Source organism: Muntiacus reevesi, chromosome 6, assembly GCF_963930625.1.
Source record: "Muntiacus reevesi chromosome 6, mMunRee1.1, whole genome shotgun sequence".
Classification (NCBI taxonomy): domain Eukaryota; kingdom Metazoa; phylum Chordata; class Mammalia; order Artiodactyla; family Cervidae; genus Muntiacus; species Muntiacus reevesi.
This window is the reverse complement of record NC_089254.1, coordinates 53,947,844-53,972,626: the sequence shown is the minus strand read 5'-3', so window position 1 is coordinate 53,972,626 and position 24,783 is coordinate 53,947,844. Positions and strand designations below refer to the sequence as shown.

The 24,783-nt window shown below is 40.1% G+C and overlaps 1 protein-coding gene and 1 pseudogene across 3 annotated transcripts in view; both read right to left on the bottom strand.

The window, feature by feature from the left end:
• Window positions 1–24,783, bottom strand: part of IMMP2L (inner mitochondrial membrane peptidase subunit 2) — a 924,620-nt gene that overhangs the window by 862,548 nt on the left and 37,289 nt on the right. For all 3 annotated transcript variants that reach the window (XR_010663655.1, XM_065938919.1, XM_065938918.1), the window contains exon 3: window positions 13,492–13,628. Coding sequence is in view for 2 of the 3 variants with exons in the window: in XM_065938919.1 (XP_065794991.1) it covers window positions 13,492–13,626 (135 nt within the window). In the remaining variant the exon portion in view is untranslated. The remainder of the gene's footprint in view (window positions 1–13,491; window positions 13,629–24,783) is intronic.
• LOC136170740 (spermine oxidase pseudogene) lies at window positions 4,814–7,215 on the bottom strand (annotated as a pseudogene).

Here is a 24,783-nt window from a genome sequence, read left to right as displayed (position 1 = left end):
AGGTCCTCTGTCTGGCCAGCAGACAGAAGATAGAGCATCAGGCCTGGAAATGGCACCTCACTTTTCTGGTCTTTTTTCACAGGGCAGAACTCATTCACATTTGACTACTAGTAAAAATAAAAAACACAGTCTAGGCCCAAAATGGTGTACCTCCATTCATCACTGGTCCTCTCTCACAACTAAAACATTCCAGACGTAATTAACAAATACAAGAAGATTCTGAAAGGTGTAAAGATATACTGGAGCCTAGGGACCTGAGGACATAAGGAATGACATGGTGGGTGAATTCCCTGGGTGTCCCTTCTGCTTTCCGTGCATCCTAGATGAAGTGCCAGAGAAACCTGCAACAAGGAAATACCAACAGGCAGGACAAAAAAGCTGAAGAAGAGCCCACTTTATAGCCAAAAGACTGGAAAAGCATGGCCAAAGGGAACAAAAAATATTTTTATAATACCTGCCCTAATCCAGCCAAACACCAAAGGAAAACCTGGCCCAACACCAGAAATGAAAACATGTTCACAGAGTGTGCATGTCTGCTAAGCTGCTTCAGTCGTGCATAACTCTGTGCAACCCTATGGACTGTAGCCTGCCAGGCTGCCATGCTCCTCTGTCCACGGGATTCTCCTGGGAAGAATACTGGAGTGTATTGCCATGCCCTCCTCCAGGGGATCTTCTGCACCCAAGGGTGGAACTTGCATCTCTTATGTCTCCTGCATTGTCAAGTGGGTTCTTTACCACTAATGCCACCTGGGGAACCTATTTATAAGACCTGTACACAAATGCTACAGAAGCATTATTCACAATAATGAAAATGCAGAAATAATCTAACTGTTCACTGACTGGTGAACAGATAAACAAAATGTGGTATATCCATACAATTCAATACTATTCAGCAATAAAACTTTATGAACTATTGATATATGGTACAACAGAGATAGGGCTTCCCAGGTGGCTGGCTCAGTGATAAAGAATCTGCTGCCAATCCAAGAGATGTAAGAGACATAGGTTCAATCCCTGCGTAGGGAAGATACCCTGGAGGAGGGCATGGTGACCCACTCCAGTATTCTTTCCTGGAGAATCCCATGGACAGAGAAGCCTGGTGGGTCACAAAGAGTGGGAAATGACTGAAGTGACTTAGCATGTATTCACAACAGAGATAAACCTCAAAACACATTACGGTAAGTAAAAGAAGCCAGACAAAAAGATTACATACTGTTTGCTTCTATTTACAAGAAATATCCAGAAAAGGAAAATCTATAAAGCAGATCAGTGGCTGACAAACGCAAGATGGAACCAAGAATTAACTTCAAACAGGTATGAGGGATCTTGGAAATGTTCTAAAAAGTGATGACTGTATACCTCTATAAACTTATTAGAAATCACTCAAAATGGGTATAAACCCTTTTTTTAAAAAAGGAAACAGAATAGAATAATGAGCTACCATGTTATCCACCATCTAGATTCAACATTATGAACTCATGACCAATGTTGTTTCATCTGTAACCCCATTCCACTTTTCCTCCTCCATATTAAATTTCTGTTTTATATATATATATAATATATATTATATATGTTATATTATTATATATATATTATATATATAACATCTGTGTTATTATATATATATATTTCATTGCAAATTTTACAAGATTCATAGTATAGAAGATAAGGATTTTTAACCTAATCACAATTCCATTTCTATATCTTAAAAAATATATTAAAGCACAAGAGATTAAAAATGGTACTTTGCTTGACCATTTTAAATAAGCTTTTGTTGCTTTCACATTATTTTCACTTTCCTTTTTATTTCTTCAAACATGCTACATTGAACAGATGATAGTTCTAATATCAGAGAAGGCAATGGCACCCCACTCCAGTACTCTTGCCTGGAAAATACCATGGATGGAGGAGCCTGGTAGGATGCAGTCCATGGGGTCGCTAAGAGTCGGACACGACTGAGCAACTTCACTTTCACTTTTCACTTCCTTGCATTGGAGAAGGAAATGGCAACCCACTCCAGTGTTCTTGCCTGGGGAATCCCAGGGATGGCGGAGTCTGGTGGGCTGCCGTCTATGAGATCACACAGAGTCGGACACAACTGAAGCGACTTAGCAGCAGCAGCAGCTGCAGTTCTAATATCTAAAGTCTTTAAGATCTGATTCTACTAAAGGTTACTAAACTCTAGTAGCACTCACTTCATTGTATGACAGTTTTCACTGTGAAATCACGCTCATCAAACTTTGCATGTGCCCAGGAGGACTGGAGATAACTCCTGCCAGGTGACTGAGACTACCCTAAACCCCTCGCCACTATAAATTAATATCTTTGTTTAGGGTTTTTCAGTTATAGTGAAGGTGAGTTTAAATCTCAATCCCACATTAGGGCTTTTCCTCTGTACTCAGAAACTAGACAATTTTTCCCTCAGAACAGATTCTGGTGTTAGTTTATTCATTCCCTAACGATGTGTCTTTTTCATGATCCTGAATTTATTCAGAATTCCTATTCCAACCACCTTGTATGAACCCGGGACCTTGTCTTCTGTTCTCCTGTGGCCATTAAAACCAAAACTCTAAGTTACCAGGTACTGACAAATGTCCATAGGAAAGCTGCTTATTTTAATGCATACTTACTACTCTGGAAATGCATTTCCTCTTATCTATGGTCTGTGATCATTTCCCTTACCTTCCAGCAAGGTCACTATGCATTTTTAAAGATTCTTAATGTTTTATTTATACATTTTAATGAGTTCTGCATGGGAAATACTTTCAATATGTCTACTCTGCCTAATTTTGTCTAATTTCTTCTTAGAGAGTCTATAGTCTTCAGTTTAAAATAGGGTATCTTTTATCAACCCGAGTTTCAAAATTTTTAAATCTTTCATCTCCCACTTATAAATGTAATTTCTTTTTTAAATGCCAAATATACTATAAAACCATCCCCAAATTAAATAACTCACTAATTATATCATTCAATAAATAAAAATCAAAATGGAACATCTCTCCATGAGCAGGAATACTATCAGGAGGCACTCGTAGCACAGCAATAAAGCACAACTTTCGTGGGTTATTATTTAGTAAAATGCAAACGATTAACAGAGTTAGTTCAAATCATTTCTCAAACTTAATGGCTCTGCCACTTTATGTAAATCATCTCCAATGTCTGGCCTCCATTTTTCAAATGTAAAATTTAGAACTTGAATCAATATCTCAATGTATCAAATGTTCTATGCATATAAATCTGAATAAAATATTAAATTTAAAATTTTAATCATTTTTTAAATTTAAAAACATAAAAGAAAAGCAGTAATATGCCAATTAGCAAACATCATGAATATACTCAGCAGAGAATACAGAAGTACTGTACACAACCTACTCTCCACTGGCTCAATAGCAATGTTTGTGGGTATATTTATTCATACATTCCAACTGACTCATTGCAAAAGACCCTGAAGCTGGAAAAGATTGAAAGCAGGAGGAAGAGGGGACGACAGAGGATGAGATGGTTGGACGGCATCACAGAGTTGACGGACATGAGTTTGAGAAAGCTCCAAGAGTTGGTGATGGACAGGGAAGCCTGATGTGCTGCAATCCATGGGGTTGCAAAGAGTCAGACACGACTGAGCAACTGAACTGAACTTACTCATACATGTGAGTGGTAAAGAACCCGCCTGCCAATGCAGGAGACCTAAGAGACATGGGTTCAATTCCTGGGTCCAAAAGATCCCTGGAGGAGGGCATGGCAACCTACACCAGTATTGTTGTCTCGAGAATCCCATGGACAGAGGAGCCTGGTAGGCTACAATCCAAAGGGTCGCAAAGAGTTGGAGATGACTAAGGCGACTTAACACATATACATGTGAGTATATACACATAGAAACACAGGTGCATATATTATATGTTATATATTATCTATCATATGTTATAAATTGGGGGAGGAGAGGGAAGGAAAGAGAAAGAGGAAGAGAATAAAATAAATGTGGCAAAATATTGAAAGCTGGGGAATCTGAGCAGAGAACACATGGGAGTTATCTGCTCTACTCTTACAACATTTCTATAAGTCTAAAAATACTCCAACATTAAAAAAAGAGAGAGTGCTATGAAGTCAGTGTTTAAATAACAGATCTAACCCTGGCTATATTGAACAGAAGCACCCTGTTATTTTATCACGGGACATGAAGAAAATCTCCAAAGGAACATTTTAGAGTCATCACTCATTCATGGTTTTAGTATCACATATGTTTCTTGCTATAAATGCAAACTGATCTATTTGAATTCTCTATTAATGACAGGTTGCAGAACTATATAAAAATGCATAACATCCTAAGGTGTAAAAACCTCAGGTGAGATTTTTTGAGCCAAAAGTAATTTGAGAAGAATGCACACACGTAAGCCAATAAAGGCTTCCAACATTAACTCCTGGCTTCCCAAAGTCAGTCCTAGGCCACCAAGAGCAAGTAGGAAGAGCACAGAGCAGTCAGCTTCACAGGAAACATGTGCCAGGCAATTCCCAGCACTTTAGAAGTGCAAATTCAGCAAGTAACTGAAACTCCCTAACTCTACCTTAAACTGTGGCAGGTAAATCATGATACATCTCTTTCCTTGAGAGTCTGTTTATATCTAGTGTCTCAGAGTAGCAAAGAATAATTACAACTACCACAACCATTGTATATTAAGCTCACTATAGGTTTAAATTTTTTCTAATAAAATAAATAATGTGACAAAAAGAGAGAAAGAGTATCAGCCTCTTTGCTTATTTTTTTGATGGAACTTTAAATTTTTTTTTTTTTTTTTTTTTTTTTTTGAGGAGCACAGGAAGGGCAAGCCTCTTTTATTATCCCAAAATGCAAAGTATTGAAGGCACTTACAATAACAAGGTTAGAGATGAGGGGAAGCATAGGAAGGTCAGAGATCAGAGCACAGAGGTAAATCAACGGACCCCACCCTGGTCACCACCCAGGAAGGAGAAAAGAAGAAGCTACAGGGCCAGGTCTGAAGCCAGTTAGATGTCAGCTCTACAGAAGACACAAATCCATTCTAGAGAAGATTCGGAAATGAGGAGTACACAGCAGCAAGGGGCAGGGCTGGCAGTCACGAGTTAGTGGTTCTTTAAGGAACACGCTCGGCAGCAATGAGGCACTCAGGTCCCCTGCTGGAAGAGGTCTCCGTACATCTCAATGAGACGGGCAGCCTCACGGCCAGAGAGCCAGAGCACCATGGGTGGTGGAATAGTACTTGCGATGGGTGGCCTCACCTGAGAACAGCACCTGCATAGGCTTTATGGAGCCCCTATTAGGTTCCAGGGACTGTTCTGGGCACTTGGAAGATAAAAGGTGACCAGGCAGCTGCTTTGAGGAGCTTCCTTGCTCTGTCTTGGAGCTCTCTGTGTACGGCAGGGGCTTGGCCAGCTTCTCCAAATCTGCGCCACTTGAGCCCACCTGTGTGTATGAATAGGATCCCCGGAAGTAGGGGTTGCTGCCCCAGGCCGAGCGCAGGATTCGCCGAGGCTTGGGGATATTGGGATTCCCTGTGAACTGCTGCAGCATCTCTGTGCAGATCTCGGCCACTGCCTCGTCATCACACTTCTCCATGACAAGGGCCTCCTCCCCACAGATCCAGCCACTCAGCACATGGCCGTAGCGCTCAGGCGGGTAGAGGACATCAAAGCCACAGATCTTGCGGTACCAAAGCTCGGGCGGGTAGGTGAGCGTGCAGCTCTCCGCCTCATCCTCCCACACAAACCGTAGGCTGTTGCACTCGGGGCCCCAGAAGGGCTCCTCGAATTCTAGAAAGATCTTGTCAGTGGTGCCGATGCCCAGTCGGTGGATGGCAGCCACCTTCTCGGCGGGCAGGCCTGGCCGAAAGAAGCTGGCATGCTGCCTCTTGAGCACGCCCAGCAACACGGTCACAATCACATGGTCTGCCGGGATCACCTCGCAGTCCTCGCACTCCACCACCACTGGCCACTGCTCCTCCTCATCCTGCCTCTCCTCCCGGGGCTCCTCTCCACCCTGACTGCCCTCCCCGGCATCATGATTATGGTCACCCTCATCCCGGGGCTCAATCTCAGGGCCCCGAGGGCGGGATGAGGCCTGGTCCCAGTGAACACAACGGACGGGTTTCCCCAGCTGGATGACGTGGGCTGGGATGCCCTCAGCCAGCAGCTCCACAACCCGCATGAAGCCCGAGGGGATGACGTGGTGGGCACCAGGAATCTCAGTCCATTCCCCAAAGGCGCTCAGGGACACCTCATCCATGCTGTGCGAGCTACTCTCACAGCTTTCCACCTTCAGTTACTGTTGGATCATGGCGAGTTTCAGGCGCTTGGTGGCCTCTGGATCATCAGGGTCACCCCTGATGCGGTTGCACACCTCCTCTCGGGTGAACACCCCCACGCTGTTCTGACTGTCAGCATTAACTGGTTTACCATGCCGGAAGACCTCCTGGGTCAAGTTATAGACCTCGTTGTATAAATCACTGAATTCCTCAACCACATCCTTGGGGATCCTGCAGCCACGGTTGGTGAGGTAGCAGGCCACGCCATTCTTGGAGTAGAGGCTGATGCGGCCCACACTGCGTTCTCCATCGGTTGTCTCTTCCAGGAGGCCATTGGCTTCTGCTAGATGATAGATGGGATTCCCGTGGGAGCCATGGATCCACGTGGCTCCCAGCTCAAAGATAGCGTGTCCAAGTTTCACACTCTGTACGCGGCCCCCGATGCGGCTGGACGCCTCAAGCACAGTGACATCTGTAAAGCCCTGCTCCAGAAGTGCTTTGGCCGCAGCCAGGCCAGCCAAGCCAGCACCGATCACCACCACACGAGGCTGTCCCCTTCTCCGCAGGCCACGACTGAGAGGGTCATCCGCGCTGTCGCCACTGGATTCACAACTTTGCATACCGTCCACACTCGCCTCCTAGGAACCCTGGGTCTGCAAGAAGGTATTCAAGCATGGACCTCAAGGAGTTCCTGGCTTCCACAGCCTCTCACAGTGTTATCTTGGTCCATCACCAGTCTCCCTGTCTAGGGCTGAGCTTCCCGCTCCCAGATCTGAAGACCCTTGACTCCTAGCCCTCCATTCTGAGAGCACTAGCCAAACAGCTCAGTTCTCAGCTGGGCTCCTCTGTGCAAAGAGGAGAGCTTTCCCTGCTGAGCGGGGGAAGAGACTTTTCCGCGAGCGGCGCTCCACCTCGGCCTCCTCCGCCTCCCCTTCTCCTCCGCCTCCCCTTCTCCTCCGCCGCCTGGCTTCCTCCTCCAGCTGCCGCTGGGACCTTAGGGGCCCCAGCCAGCCGCCGCGGCCTGTGTGGGGCCCCGTTCAGCCTCGCGTCCCCGACCCACCCCGCCCAATCCGTTCAGGCCCAGCCCCCCTGGAACTTTTAATTTTAAACTCAGAAGGCAACAGACAATGAGTGCAAAGAGCCAGGCAGAAGTCTAAGAGGTTTATTACAAGCCAGTTTCTTCAGGATCATTATTCTCAGGTAGCTGAAAATCGACAATTTTGGACAAATGAATGTGTGGTATTGATAAATAAAGACCTCAGTGTTGATTAGACTCTATTTTCCCTCAAATTTTCTAATTTTCTAATCTATTCTGCATAAATATTTCTCTGAAGTTTGAGCTAAAGAGATAGTATTGTGCACTGTTTTCAAACATTTTCCCCTCTGGTTCTGGAAGAAGGCAAACAGCATACTATGTAAAATTATGTGGCAACTGCAACAAAAAAAGAACAGTGACACAAAATGATTTCTTTCTGTTGTTCTTTTAAGTCTTACATCTTAATTGTGCATGTAGAACACATACAACTTTTATAAGAACCAGTGACCCTGCTTTAGGCATTCTTACTCAAATAAATTCTAAAACTTTGGCGTGAGGTCATTAAACTATTCCTAGGGCACCTTTTTATTTTAAAAGCCTTTGTAAGCGATTGAACTTCTAATTTGAATAATTGCATCTCAAAGACATAAATTCCCTCTGTAGTTTCAACTGTATGCCATATCAGCCTTCGCTTCCTGAGTTAAATTAATGTTGAGTAATGTGGTGCTTCTTGAAAAAAAAAAAAAAACGGTGCATCTACTTTCATGGTAACCTTTCAGCAAGCAGCCAGTGGCAGAAGTGATTCAGGTCAGTATGAATAATCATTAACCAACAATGTCTGCTAGCGCTCTGTGTGGGCAGAGCATGGCTAAAGGTACATCTCATCCAAGAAAAGAGACATGCCTATATAACTTGATAAAACAAAAAAGATCAACTATTTCATAAACTGAATCCTATTTTCCATTGAATTACATCATGTACCTTGTTTGCATTGATGACTCACCTTTAACTAGCTGTGACTCCTCATGATGGACCTCCCCTATCCTTCTAGTCATACTGTAAATTAATACTGGAAAACCTAACCTCAAAAAAGAACTACTGAGTAGTATTTTAAAAGTAAAGAATTATTTCTTATAAGAGAGAATCCTGAAAATGAGTTTCTCCTACTAAACCTCAAGCCAACAGAATTTTTTTCAAGACATAAAAAGAGCTCTGGTGCTCTTTGTCACTCAAAGCAAATTTCCAGGGTTGCTATAACAGTATTTATTCAATAAACTCCAAAAGATTGGCATTATGTATACTTTTAATGAAATTCAAACTCTCTCCATTCTTGGATTTTCTTAAATAACATGTATACAAGTTGCAGAGTGACCTTTTTAAGAAGTCACTCTAAAGATCCAATTGGCCCTGGGCTATTTCAATCCATTCCAGAATTCAGTGACTTAGAATTTCAACCTATTACAATTTTGTCAGACTTGGACTACAAAGATTAGGGTTATTCTAGGTAGACTCAAAGGTTAATACAACTTTTTATATTACCTCTGAAATCTAGCATGTATCTTTGGCATCCTAGTGGCTGTGGTAGATATACCTACCCTATTCACAATTCATCCTTCCCTCGTCACCTTGCCATGACTTCCCTATGGGTGGAATATACTTCCATCTAATTGTTTTGTGTTTTCGTGTGACTTGCTTTGACCAAAGGAATATAGACAGAAGAGTAGAAGTTCTGAACCTGAGGCTCTAAGATGTTCTGAGCATTTTCATTCACCCTGTGTCCCGCTATCACCCACAAGAAGGGCACACCCCAGACTGTCACTGTTCCTTCAGCAGAGGGCCCACAATGAGAGATACAGGAAGCAGACTGATCTAAACCCTTAGTCTAGAGTGACTATAATCAATCTACAGACCAATGAGCAAGAAATAAAAATGCTATATAAACTCTAAAATTTTAGGGTTGTTTGTTGCCACAGTAAAAATAATAGTGTTGAACTATAAAAGAGCTCAAGGTATTATTTTTCTGGTACCATTCTGTCTCAAATTAAAACTTCCAGGTTCATTCTCTAAAACAGTATGCTAAACCAAACAAGTTTTTTTTTTCTTTTTCCATTTCCAGATGTGCTAGGCACTGGCCAAATATCTGACAGCTCGATATCTTCTATACCAAATCTCATCTGAAGATATAGCAATTATCTAGGATTAATAATTCTTAAACTTCTGCTATAGCAAGACGACCTTGAACACAGAATCTGCGTCTGACTCCCATACCTCAAGAGCAGTTTTGCATATACCAGCCATTTGATAAATGATTCCCTATTCCAACTCATAGTTACCAGTACCTTTATTATTGTCTGTAGTTGCAAATGTGCAAATGCCCTCTGAGTCACAAAATTATTCCCATAGTTGAAATGAAAGAAATGACTACATGTGGCCTTTCTACATGAATGCACAGGAGCACTCAGGTACTACGCAATGAATGACGCTCAAGACTGGTTGTTGCTGTTGTTGTTGTTCGGTCACTAAGTCAGGTCTGACGCTTTGCAGCCCCATGGACTACAGCATGCCAGGCTCTCCTGACCTTCACTGTCACCTGGAGTTTGCTCAAACTCATGTCCATTGAGTCGGTGATGCCATCTAGCCTCTCATCCTCTGTTGCCGCCTTCTCCTCCTGCTCTCAATCTTTCCCAGCATCAGAGTCTTTTCTAGTGAGTCAGCTCTTCACATCAGGTGGCCAAAGTGTTGGAGCTTCAGTGTCAGCATCAATCCTCCCAATGAAGACTGATAACCTACTTCAATAGCGGTTCCCTCAAAATGGCACACAGATTCCTTTGATGAATACTGAGATTTAGAATGGATGGCTGGGTGACAAATCTCATGGTGTTATACACAAATATGCAGCAGAGATGGGTCAGCATTCAAGGGTACAATTCCAAGGAAGGTTCCACAAAAGCAGCCATGAGCGCCTTCACTGGAGCGGTTTTCTCCCTGTTCATCACTGATCCTTTGTGCCACTCTCATCTCCTACTCAGTGTCTCAGGTGTTTAATTTTCTCTGTCACCCAACTGATCTATGTTATTTTCCTTCCTCTTCTTCTCCACATATTTTTCTTTCTTGCTATTGTTTTATCTCTCTTCCTTTCACACTTTTAAGCCTTGATATAACAATACATCACCACGCATCCAAAATACTCCTTCTGTTCACAACAAATCAACCAACTGCAATAAACCGGGAATAATTTTCAGGCCTGGTTGAATAAAAAGTCAATAAAAGCAGGTGTGTTCCTTGCAGGAAGCTCAGGGATTTCCAGAGAGTGCCACACACCCTGCCAACTATTTAGTACTTGCATCATTAGAGAAATTTGAAGACAAGAATTTTTTTGAATTTTTTGTCAAAAACTCTGCTGAACCCCATGGCCTAAACATGTTCAGTTCATCAAAGCTGTAGCATAGCAAAGATCTCTTCAAATATGCTGAATTAATTAATAACAATATCTCATGACTACACTTTCTAGTCCAAAATAATTTTAAGTGTGATTCAGTTATATCTAACAAAAGTATAGACAAATTATCTATTATCCTCAAAAGTAATCTAAAATTCTTATAATATAGACAAAACCATACTTTTTTTTTTCTTTTCTTCCCAGAATATCCTTTTCCCTCTTATTCCAAAAATAACACCTCCTCATCTTCTGGGAAGTATCACCACTACCTCACCTTGAAAGCCCACAGAAAAATGTGATTCAAATATATGTTGCTGCTTTCTCATTCCTCCTAGCCACAGGCTAGGGGTGTGTACCTGTCCAAAGGTAGGCCAATCATGGCACCCTAACCTTCTGGTCAAAGTTGATCTGTATTTGCATGGATGAGGGCATATGGTCCAAGTTAAGTCAATCACAGTCCTTCTTCAAGATTTTTCAAAGTGAAATTAAGGCATAAGGAGAAATCTTGCTCAGACGGTAAAGAAATTGGGCATCTAAAGGCATGAGAGCTGCCAGCAGCCATGTGCCCTGAGTCGAGACGAAAGCTGGTCTGAGAGAACTAAGCCAAGATGCTGACAGAAGCAGATGTTCAAACAGAAAAGACTGAGCACCCTGGCAGCATTCAAGTCCCTGGTTCCAGCTGTCCCTGACGACTGCCACATTCCTGCCTTCCACCAACGTATTCACAAGCCTTCCAATCAATTTCCCTGTAGATCAAAGTCAATTCAAACTGCTCTTCTCTAACCAACAGCTAAGGAAATCCTACCAAACAAACCACAAGGTAATAAATTTGATTCTTGGGGTAGTGGTCCAGGAATACTGTAAGAAATTCTAATGTATCTGGAATAAACTTACTATTTAATCAACAGATCTGGCATTTAAATGACAGATCTTGTCATCTAAAGGCTTTAAAAGACAAGATCTGGCATATTCAAGACTTTCTTCATTGTCTTCTTCACTGGGGATAAGTTTTGTGTTTTCATAAAATGGCTAGTTCCTTGTGTTTTTTCCCTCTGAGCACAAGTCATAAACATACTGGGCTATACTGGGCTGAAGGCATGAAGACTGCAATACTATGATTGCCATATGATTCTCTGGAATATCATGAGATCCAAAATTATGAGGTTTTGTGTTCTGGAAAAACTCCATCTCAGGATAGTGCGGGTTGTGTAACAAGATAGCACTAGCAAAACTGGAAAAAAGTCATTACTCACGTGATCATTTGTTATCAAAAATAATACCTGCAAATGGGTTCAAAGGGATGAAAGGGACCAAAAAGGAATTTGGATGGCTGTGGAGAAGGCAGTTTGAATCTCAAATGAGGAATCTGATTCAAAAGCTCAACAAAGAAAGTTTAATTTCCCCAAAGAATTGGGTCTAAGATGAGGCTGCTAGGAATTTAAAATTAAAGAGGAAGGAAATGTAAAACCCACCTCTGTTAAAGGTATTAAACTGCATTTAGGAATAAAGCCATACACTTATAAACCCCTCTTCCTTTGTTTGCTCTACCCATGCACTACATTATTTTTGCATTCAAAGTAAGTGACCGGTTTGCTTGGAGCTGGTGACCCACTCTAGAGTGAACGTGAGAGACAGGGTTTAAGTCAGAAGCCCCAACCCAAGAGAAGGCCCCCATCATTCTCCAATGATGGAAGCACAAGTCAATAAGTCAATATTCAGGCAGCCATGCTTTAGAACCCTAGTTTCACCCCAAAAGCACTCACTCAGGATCTCACTAAGCATCTGAACCCAGGAAGAGAGCTGATTCTCAGTGCAATGGTTACAACTTTAACAAAGCAATTTCATTCTAACTCTACAAAGCTGATGTCTATGCCCTCACCTAGTTTAAAGACTAAAAAGGGAGGGGAAGTAAGCTGGTTACTCTCTGTATCATTTTAAACTCTTAGAAGTTTATACATTCATTTTATTTGTTTTATAGAAATATTTAGTATAATGCATAAACTTAATACACAAAATAATGGAAGAAAACAAATTATATTACAAAATGCAAATTCTTCTTAGTTGATAAACTTACTGAAACAGCTAGGTTCCAGACATCAGCATTAGAATAATCAAGTTTTCTCTGAGTTACTGGAGACTACTTGTGTTATAACTTTTGGAAATCTCCACTCCAAAACTTTTCCAAAGCAAATGGCATTTAATCTTCTTAATCAGCAACATGCTTAAAGAATACACTAGAATATCTGAAATCAGTGCCATAGACTTTTCTACCTATCAGAATTCTATGTGTGCATAAATGAGTGTGTGAGTGCATGTGTGAGAGTGTAAAACAATCAGGTAACTGAATTGGAGACAAATTCATCCTGCAATTGAACTCATAAATCTGATCTCAGTTATATATGGATAATTGAAAAACAAAAACAAAAACCTTAAAATCTCAGGTCACAGAAACAGAAAGTGATATTATTTTGTAAAATTTCTTTAGAATCTCAATTTATCATTTCTAAGGTGGGGGGAACTATAGATACAGAGAACTATCAGAGAATTATTTTTATTAACCATTGCTTATAATATGACTGCATTAGAAGACCTTATAAAGACATTTAGTAATGTTAAAATTTAGTTCAAGGCCTTTCAAAAACCCTTCAGTTTCTAGCATGGAGACAATATACAGAAATCTCATCTCTAGTGCTTGAGAAACAACCAAACGTGTATTTCAGAGAAAAAAGTCATATCAGTTTTACCTGCATCGATGCTCCTTCCACTCTTGCCACGCAGGCAACTCGATCCAAGAAAGTCACTGCCACAGGGACCGCCACAAAGAAGCCTTTACAAAAGGCCTTGAAGTACCTTCTCGCCCAGCCCTGGGACTGCGCCATGCCTAAAAGCACAACAGAAACAATATCAGATTAGCCCCAAGAAGGGTAAAAAAGAAAACATAAAAACAGTCCAAGAAAAGCAAGAGTTAAGAAAAAGCAACCTCATCTCAATATGTTTCATACTCATCCCTGCTGCTGCTGCTGCTGCTGTTGCTGCTAAGTCATTTCAGTCGTGTCCGACTCTGTGCAACCCCATAGATGGCAGCCCACCAGGCTCCCCGTCCCTGGGATTCTCCAGGCAAAAATACTGGAGTGGGCTGCCATTTCCTTCTCCAATGCATGAAAGTGAAAAGTGAAAGTGAAGTCACTCAGTTGCGTCCGACTCCTCGCGACCCCATGGACTGCAGCCTACCAGGCTCCTCCGTCCATGGGATTTTCCAGGCAAGAGTCCTGGAGTGGGTTGCCATTTCCTTCTCCAATACTCATCCCTATAACCACTGAAATATATCTGACTTAAAATCCCAAAGTCAAATACAATAGCTCAGGTGAATTATTTCCCACAGGTCAAGTAGCTTAATAATTTCAATAGAAATTTTCTCCTCACAAAGCAGTGTTAGGAAAAAAACAGCATTCCAAAAGTAAATCCTTTCCTGTTGCTGACTATGGTGCAAATGCTCCTTAGGCCCTGACACCTGTCCTCTTCTGCAGTAATAGAAGTTTTAGGGAAATACATGCTGCCCAGCCTCCCTTGCAGCTAAGTATGACCATGTGACTAGGACTGATGAATGGCATATAAGCAGAAACACTGCCTTAGAAGAATTATGTCCTCCCTTTCATTCCCATTTGGTGACACTTGTGATGGTGTTTGTAGGAACAGGAGTAGCCATTTCAAGTTAAACATGGCAAAGCAATAAAATAGAAGGGTCCTACATCTCCAACACCATGGAAGCACTGTAACTGTCCTGTGTTGCTTACGTTCAAGTTGTTAATTAAGAGATAAATCACTTTCCATGTTTAAACCAACGTTATGGGGCCTATGTTATGGCAGCCAAATTTATCCTAATATAACCATGAAATATATGAGAAATCAAGAAAAAAATATCACTGCATGAATTCAATACAGATAATTATCAACCCTTACTTACCCTGTAACCACTTGGTTAATTTTCAGATTTTCTAGGGCTAATGAAATCCTTTCATGGTCTTATGCAATGGAAAACAAAATAGTGAGAGATCAAGAGATTCTACCCTACAAGACCAAAATGGAGCTAAACACAGTCTAACAGATGAAGAACCCTCCTGGCTGGGAAAGATAAATGACCAGTTTGTTCACAAGTTTCTCAAAATAATACTGATTCATACTATGTGATAAGCTATAATTTCAGTCCATTCTATTTCTTGACTAGGACTAGATAAATACAGGAAGACCAGATTATTCTAGTGGACTAGGGCAAGAGATGATGGTAGGATGGGTTATAGTGGTGGTGGTGGTGGTGGTGGTGATGGAAATGGATCAAAATGGGCAAACTTCACATATGCATTTTGGAGGTTAAACAGACAGAAATGAAAATAGATGGGCAAGGATTGGGGAGAGGAGATGAGAAAAGTGTTGAGGTAGTTGTGACCTATTCAAGCACTGTTATTTTATCATTTCCTTGGATTACATTCCAAAGTACTAAAAACATGTTCAAAATTCAAATTCTCAAAACTCTAATAAGTACAAGGCTGGATGCTAGAGATACACAAACGAAAAGCAGACACAGTCCTCACTCTCAAAGAGTTACAAAGTGGCACGGAAGATTGCCTTTAGACAAATATTTCCAAGGGAAAAAGGCATTGAAAAGGGTCAATGTGCCTGGGGCAAGGAAGTGCATGCATTAGAAAATGCTTAAGAAATGTCTCCCAAAGGAAAACGCATTTGAGGTAAGACCTGGGCACTTCGGGCAAAAGCAGCAGTATGCATGAAGACCTCAGGGCGAAATAAAACATAGTTATTTAAGAAACTATAAGAAATTCAGTTTCGTATATATACAAACTTTAATATGCTAATGTTTAATTCAGTAAACATTTATTTCCTGCTAAACACCAATGCTAAGTTCAGGGGATATAAAGACAGATAGATATACAGTATAAAATCATTTAAAAACTCTCATGAAACAATACTTCACATTGTTCCATGATCTGAGAACTAGATCCCACATGCTGCAACTAAACTCCCACATAAGGCAACTAAGATCCAGTGTAGCCAAAAAAAAAAAAAAAAAATAGTAAGGGGTCGGATTCAATTTCTAACATTCTTTCTAGGGCTGTCACTCTATATTCCTATATATTTTTTTTTTATTATTTCTCCAAGTCTTTGAGAAGATACTAAAATAAAGAAATGCACTTAGATTATTATTGCCCAAGAAGAGAGATTATGTTGCCTTTTAGGTTTGAGAATTGTTGTTTTTGTTGTTGTTGTTGTTGTTTAATGCTGAAAGGAAAGAAGACTTATTATACAACTAGTCACAAAAGGGAAGCAGAGATAAAGTTGGAACTAGTGCAAATTATGTGAAAGGACATATTAAATTAAATATTAAAAAAACCTGAAAGCCACTGCCCTTTCCCTTCTCAGGGTCACAACTCCACCACTGACCCAAGCACTGCTGCCATCTCCTGCACAACTCAGAACGAATATTTTTCTACTGTTGTTGTCACTGATAAGCCACTAAGTCATGTCTGACTCTGTGACCCGATGGACTGCAGCATGCCAGATTTCACTGTCCTTCACCATCTCCCAGAGCTTGCTCAAACTGATTCCATTGAGTCGGTGATGCCATCCAACCATCTCATCCTCTGCTGCCCCCTTCTCCTGCTGCCTTCAATCTTTCCCAGCATCAGGGTCTTTTCCAATGAGTTGACCCTTCATAACAGGTGGCCAACGTATTGGAGCTTCAGCTTTAGCATCAGTCCTTTCAATGAATACTCAGGGTTGACTTCCTTTAGGATTGACTGGTTTGATCTCTTTGCTGTCCAAGGGACTCTCAAGAGTCTTCTCCAGCACCACAGTTCAAAAGCATCCATCCTTCAACACTCAGCTTTCTTTATGGCCCCAGTCACAACTGTACATGACTTCTGGAAAAACCACAGCTTTGACTATATGGACTTCTGTCGGTAAAGAGATGTCTTTGCTTTTTAATAGTTGTCTAAGTTTGCCATAGCTTTCCTTCCAAGGAGCAATTATCTTTTAATTCCATGGCTGCAGTCACCATCTGCAATGATTTTGGAGCCTAAGAAAACAAAATGTCACTGCTTCCATTTTTTTTCCCTTCTATTTGCCATGAAAATTATGTGGGAGGTATGTCAATTGAGGGTATGCAGACTCTGCCCAAGCCCAGGGTAAAAATAAAAGCTCCCTTGCAGATGAGGGGCCACTATTTTCAGAGGCTCAAAGCAAAAGTCTCAGTACCGTCCCGTCCTACCTGAATTGTGAATGATATCTTTAACTCAGAATAATAAAACACTCTTTGGGATTTCTATCATTAAAATACTAAAGCTACGCACAAAGGAAGAAATGAACATTACACTTCTATGTCAAGTTATATTAAATAAAATGTTTAAAGTGCTATGGCATTCACATTTTGGTAAAGTTAATACATTTCCTTTTTTATAAAGAATCATTGGGATGATCTGATATTTTGTTCACATCTTAAATATTTAAAACTACCATACTAATAAGTACCGAGCATCTGCTTTCTCTGAGAAAATTTCCCTTAAAGCAATAATAATGTGATATCCCAAGCAAAAAAAGGAATAATTTTTATCAGTAACCTCATTCTTTCAGTAACCATGCAAGGCATTTAGGTTCAAAACATTGCTCCTGAGAAAATTACTGTTTAAATAGTAGGCACACCTGATTGACTGCTGAAGTACCTAAACAGAATATTTTTAAATAAGCTTTCAGATTCCATTGAAATCATATTTGCCACTTATATATAGTACCTGCAAGTAAAAGTCTTTTTGGCATTACTGACCTCAACTGCCTAATGACCTCCACTCTAAATACCTGTCTTTCCTCTCACAATGTGTTATGGTTTGATCACGCACGAATTCATCTAAAAATCATTCTTAAATTACCATACATTTCATCTTACACAAAGTCACTAATCACTCACCCAGAGCAACCAAGTAAATAAATATACCTCAAGTCATCCTAATTATAAAAACTATTTTAAAACTGTGTGGCAGGTTTGGAGGTAAGAGAAAAACAATAAATGACAAAGCAGTATCTTATACAAAATGTAACCTTTCGATCATAGAAATCAGCCCACACATTTGGATAACCAAATCAAAATTTTATTTGTAAATTCAAACTGTATATCAAACTACAAATGTCAGAAAATACAAAAGCAGGGATCCAAACAAACCTGACACTAAATTCCTGATTCAGTCATTATATATTTTATTGATCACCTACTATGTAACTGTGCTAAGCGGCACATACAATGCACAACAAGGAAGGCGTGGTCCCTGGCCACGTGGAGCTTACATTTTCATTCTTTCTTCATTAAGTGCCTACTTTGTGCTACTCACTATGCTAAGGTTTTGTTGTCATTCAGTTGCTAAGTCGTGTCGAACTCTTTGTGACCCCCATGGACTGCAGCATGCAAGGCCTCCCTATATCTCACTAAGATACCAAGAGTAAAAAGGCACACAGAATCACAGTTCCTTCCCAAAGGGCCTGCGACAAGATCACAAGAAATTATAGATGACCACACAAGATCAGGCCACCTCCTCCATGTATCTCTCCAGAAGCTCCTGATACCAATAACCTCACTCTGCAAACAGAGCCTAAGCATGAATGTTATGAGGCAAGAAGCATCTAAACTAACTAAGGGAAAAAATAATAACTGATGAATGAGAACAATTTTTATTTCACCAGAAGCAGATCTGGGAAAGTAATCGATGGATACTAATCTAGAAAAAAATTGGGGGGCTAACGTCCTCCTTTCAGATTATAAATAAATAATATATTATAAAAATAGATAATTAATGCTTAAGGTTTTCTACACAATGCTGAACAATGGTAGGGATTTCAGGCAGTTTGCTAGATAGGAATCTTGTTGACATGCACAGAACTGGCAGTGACCCCTCGATGGATAGCAACAGCACTTTAATTTTTTTGAAGTTTTTTGAAATGTTTTCTCTCCTACAAAACTACGTTTTTCTAAAAACAATAGGGACATTTAGCCATCATCTCTAGCAATCTAATTTTTTTGGCAAACTTGACAATCAGGAAAATAAAGCCATTGAAGGTGACTGCAAATGCTCTGTTTTCTGTTTCCTGTGTTCTTCCAAGAATGGGAGACTTCTATCAACAGGAATGACAAAATGCTTCAAAGGAAAAGACATTACTTCTTAAAAGGGAAAGTAGAGACCCAAGAGTTTTCAACCCAAGGGACCACAACTAAGCACAAATATAGCAGATTATCTCATCGCTAGGAAATGGCAACCCACTCCAGAGTTCCTGCCTGGAAAACCCCATAAGAGAGGAGCCTGGAATCACAAACTGTTGGACATAAGTGAGCACGCAAGCACACATCTCACAGCTAACACATTACATGAATAAGTCATAATCGTAACAAAATGGTTGGCCTTTTTGGTATTGAGTTCAGACAGATTCCTTTCAATGAACCAGAATCCTCACCAAAAGTGGATTAACTGGGAGTCTTAATTATTGGTTTAATTCATTAAAATTGCTTGGTATTGGCTGCCCCCAGTATCTGAGTAGATGTGATTTTAAAAGGGTCAGAAAATAGATTTTCCCAGAGTAACATTTATCCCACTGTGCTCTGCCACAATGCTGAAAGTTCTTAGCATTGTAGAACAGGGCAGAGTTTCTTAAACTTAAGTGATCACAATAGTCACCTGTCTTGCTTATGGAAAACATAGACTTCTGGGACTCAACCTGATTAAGAGGAGATTCTCAAGGGTAGATGTGTGGATCATGTATATCAGAATCATCTAGGGGAGCATTTGCAAATGATATATGTGTGCTTAATCACTCAGTTGTGTCCAACTCTTTGCGATTGTATGAACTATAGTCTGTTAGGCTCCTCTGTGCATGGGATTTTTTCAGGCTAGAATACTGGAGTGGGTATTCATTTCCTTCTCTAGGGGATCTTCCCAACCCAGGGATCGAACCCGAGTTTCCAGTATCTCTTGCATTGCAGGAGGATTCTTTACCCACCCCTTATAATACATGGTGATATTCTGTGATCTCTAGTATTAGAGGGAAGAACAAACACTTGCGTGATAAAAAAAAACTCTTAGATAATTCTAATATGCTGTCTCTGGTCTTCCTCTCTGTCCACAACCCCCATTCACCCTCATCGGAGAACCACTAACCCAAAAAAGGAAGTCATTTTAAGGGAAATATTTTTTTAGTAGCTTCATTGAGGTATCATTTATATACCATAAAATTCACCCACTGTAAGTGTATACAGTTCAAAGATATTTAGCAAATTTATGTTGTTGTGGAATCATCACAATACATTTTTGGAGTATTCTGTCACCCCCATAAGTTCACCCATGCCTATCTGAAGGCCAGTTCCCATTCCCATCCAAGCCCCAGGCATATACTGCTCTCTTCTCTAAGAGATGTGCATTTTAAAGAAATTTTAGTAGTTTTTTTTTGGTCTGGCTTGTTTCATTTAACAATATTTTTGAGGTTCATCCATATTGTTGCATTTATAAGTAGTTCATTTTTTTATTGCTAAACAACATTTCATTGTATTGATATGCCATAATTTACCTGTTCATCAGCTGATGGGATATTTGGATTATTTCCAGTTTTGAGCCATTGTGAATAAGACTGCTGTAAGTCTCTGCATACAAGTCCTTGTGTGAATCTATGCTTTCCTTTCTCTTGAGTAGTTACATAGGAGTGGAATTGCTTGGCTATATGAAAACTGTGTTTTTAGTATTTTGAGGAATGCCAAACTGTTTTCCAAGGTGATTTTATCATTTTACATTTTCACTAGCATTATATGAAGGTTTTTGGCTTCTCCAGATCCTAGACAACACTGGGCATTCTTAGTCCTTTAGATTATGACCATTCAAATGGGCATGCAGTATGGTATTTAATTGTGGTTTTGATTAGCCTTTCCCTAATAACTGATAATGTCAAACATCTTTTCATGAGCTTAGTAGGAAGTCTTGCCTTTATTAAAGTGTCTGCTCAAATCTTCTGCCAATTTTGTGATTGGTTTGTCTCCTTATTGAGTTGTAAGGATGTGTGTGTATATGTGTGTGTGTGTGTGTGTGTGTGTGTGTGTGTGTGTGTGTGTGTGTGTGCTTAGTTGCTCAGTCGTGTCTGACTCTTTGTGAACTCATGGAATGTAAGGATGTGTGTGTATATGTGTGTGTGTGTGTGTGTGTGTGTGTGTGTGTGTGTGCTTAGTTGCTCAGTCGTGTCTGACTCTTTGTGAACTCATGGACTGTAGCCTGTGTGTGTGTGTGTGTGTGTGTGTGTGTGTGTGTGTGCTTAGTTGCTCAGTCGTGTCTGACTCTTTGTGAACTCATGGACTGTAGCCTGCCAGGCTCCTCTGTCCATGGGGATTCTCCAGGCAAGAATACTGGAGTGGGTTGCCATGCCCTCCTCCAGGGCTTCTTCCCAACCCAGGGATCTAACCCAGGTCTTCCACGTTGCAGGCAGATTCTTTACCGTCTGAGCCACCAGGGAAAACCATGTGTGCACATATATATAGGTACAAGTCTTTTATCAGATACATGTTTTGCACATATTTTCTCCTTCTCTGTGTCTTGCTTTTTAATTTTCTAAAAGATATCTTTTGAAGATCAAAACAAAAAGATAATTTGTAATCTTTAGAAATATGAACTCCAGCATCGAATTATTTATCTTTGAACTGTGTGACTTATATGTACAGTTTAAGTCAAAAATTCTCAGAAGGAACAAAATGGCAAGCAAAATTAAAGAATGAAAAACTGTCAAAAGTAATAAAGGGGAGAAATACAATGGGGTTAGACATAAAGTGAATCATGTTCTGGCAAAGAAACCAACTTTAAAAGTCTACACTGGTAGGCTGATGAAGATAAAGGTCCTCTATTTTGACCTAAAACCACTTCTCTGACAGAGATAATTATAATTGTCTATTGGAGAGTGATGAACACCTGGATGCTAAGAGAAGAGAGGTGAAATTTTAAGTCAGAAATATTAAAATGCAAATGAACTCCAAGGGCATGTTGTACTACACTGACGTAGAGAGAAACCACCACCAGAAATCAATAAGAAATGCAATCTCATATAAGCTTCCTGAGTTTGGGGAAGGACTCCTTCCACTTGCAAACCTCGCATTTATCCCCACCTCTTCCTTTGTCGGAGCTGAGGCTGGCGGCGCTCTGCAGAGGCAGCGTCACCAAACAGGGGACTCAGCAGGAAGGTGAGTGACTCCACCCATGCTCAGCCACTCAGTCGTGTCCGACTCTTTGTGACCCCATGGACTGCAGCCCACCAAGCTCCTCTGTGCTGAGGATTTCCAGGCAAGAATACTGGAGTGACTTGCCATTCCTACTCCAGGGGATCTTCCTGACCCAGGGATTTAACCTGTCTCTCATGTCTCCTTCATTGGCAGGCAGGTTCTTTACCACTAGTGCAACCTGGGAAACAGATCTCAGATCAAATCATGATCCAATCATGTGAATTTGGGCAAATTACTTCATCTTTCCAAGCCACAATTTGTTCAAATAAGAAATCTTGTAGGGTGTTTCGGATATACAAAATGTTCATATTGTGTGTTTGTGTTTCAGTAAACATTTGCATGAAGAAAGGAAAACATCCATAAAACTAGCATATTACGTGCAATGTATTACAGAACAATGGTGAGATAATGAAATTAAAGATATTTCTTCAGATAAAAGCATTAGCCATGTCCAAAGAAGAGGGCTAACAATGACAAATTTAAAAAGGGCAAGAAACTTAAGAACATCCATTACTTTTAATTAAACCAATAAAGCCTATTTTCTAAATAATGGGACACCTAATATCCAGATGATAGTTTTCTTCTGCTTTGAACCTGATCTTTTTCTAAGATTTGATGGGTTAAGGATGATCATAGTTCCTGATACCAGCCAATTAATAACAATTATGAGTGCCAACACCAGCAATGCCTTAGGTGTCTTGAGGATTATTTTTAAGCAGAATATAAAAAACATATGACTTAGCAACAAAATTGGACCACAGGAATAAATTATATATTAGATACTGGAAAAAAAGAAAAGAAAGATAAAAGGTGGAATTGGAAGAAAAAAATTTCATGAAAGAAACTTTAAAGAAAAAAATTAATTAGAATGTAGGTGGTGGGTTTAGGAATGTTCACTATAAAATTCTCAAAACTTTTCCATATGCTTAAAAATTTTCATTGAAATGTTGAAAAATAAAAGAAGTATAAATCACACTTAGTAAATCTCTCAGGCAAGAGGAAAATGTCATTATGAGAGCAAACGTACAAATGGGCCTACTGAGATAGTGTGAATGCTGGCCAAACCAGGGAACAAGAGATATATTAAGAGCAGTGAGGGATAAGACTGGATTTAATACTTATTTTTATTTTGTTTTGCTTTGTTTCATAGCAATATGGAAATCTTCATCACTCCAGTATTTTTGGAAACCACATAAAACAAAATCACAACAGTTGCCTTCTCTAAGAGCTGGCTCAGGCCATCCTAATCCTACAGATTATCCTTATCCTTAAACTCCACATAGACACCATTTGACTGCATTTACAACTAAGGCCCAATCACAAATTTCAGTTATTAAGATACCATAAATTCTGCAAAAAACAGTTTACCCTAAAAATTAACAGGACTGCGAATAGTTCTTTATGGAATGAGAAAAATCCTATTAAATGATAACCATTAGCAAGGAGAAGCTAGGTAAGATTTAAACTCTAATAACCACAAAACTGAGATTTCAACACTGCACTCTATATATTTTTTTCCAATTTAATAGGAAAGCATAACTGCTGTCATTAAGAAGAAGCTAAAGGCAATGTGGATGTTAAGCTAACAATGTGGCAACTTAAATATATGTGTAAATGAAACAGACCAGGTACTTATCCACAACCCAAACAAAGTAATTAGAGGACTTTGGACTATTTCACCATAAGCCTATTTATTCCTAAAGCAATAAAATTTTGAAGTAGCTAAAGAACTTATTTCCTGCATCAGAATACTTGCTGAACAGCTAAAAAGAAAATACCACATTATTTAGCATTTAAGCTATGAGTGTAACTGGTTCTTTTAAAAAGTTAAGCAAGCCTGTAAAAAGAAAAAAGCATGCCTATGAAAAGCAAAATCTCAAAACCCTTCAAAAATCAAAACTAAGAAATAAAAGGGAGACAAGGGAAATAAGGCAAAAATAATGACACTGAGAATGTATAAGAAGAAGGACAAAAGATAAACAAGAAGAATATTAGAAAGTGTCAGGCAATAACATGGGTGATGGGGAAATGGCCCCAGAAACACCATGTGACACGTATTTCCTAGAGTACAGCTGTCCTACTGTCCACTACTACTTCATACTCATTTATGCTAGTTACTTTTCACAATACCTCTGTTTCTGCCCTATTTTTATATGGCACAAGGGTCTCAATGGGTTGGACAGAAAAGGCAATTTTTCAAAACAAACATGCCATTAGGGTCTCATGAAAATCCTATCCTGACCCCCTCTCTCCACCATGCCTCAAATATGTTGCTTTCTTTAACTAGACACCAACTCAAATTCACACCAAGAGATAAGGAGCAAAAACATGGCTTTTGGGGTGGGACAAATTGGATTGACATGTATACACTTTGTTGTTGTTTAGTCGCTGTTGTGTCCAACTCTTTGCAACCACATGGACTGTAGCCCACCAGGCTCCTCTGTCCATGGGATTCTCCAGGCAAGAATATTGGGGAGGTTTACCATTTCCTTCTCTAATACACTACCATGTGCAAAACAGATAACTGGTGAGAACCTCCTAGATAGTGCAAGGAGCTCAGGTTGGTGCTCTGTGATGACCTATAAGGGTGGGATAGCGGCTGGAGGTGGGAGGCAGGCCCAAGAGGGAAGGGATATATGTATACATACAGCTGATTCACTTCATTGTACAGCAGAGACATAACACTGTAAAGCAATTATACTCCAATTTTTTTTAACGACTTTTCCTTTGATCAGGA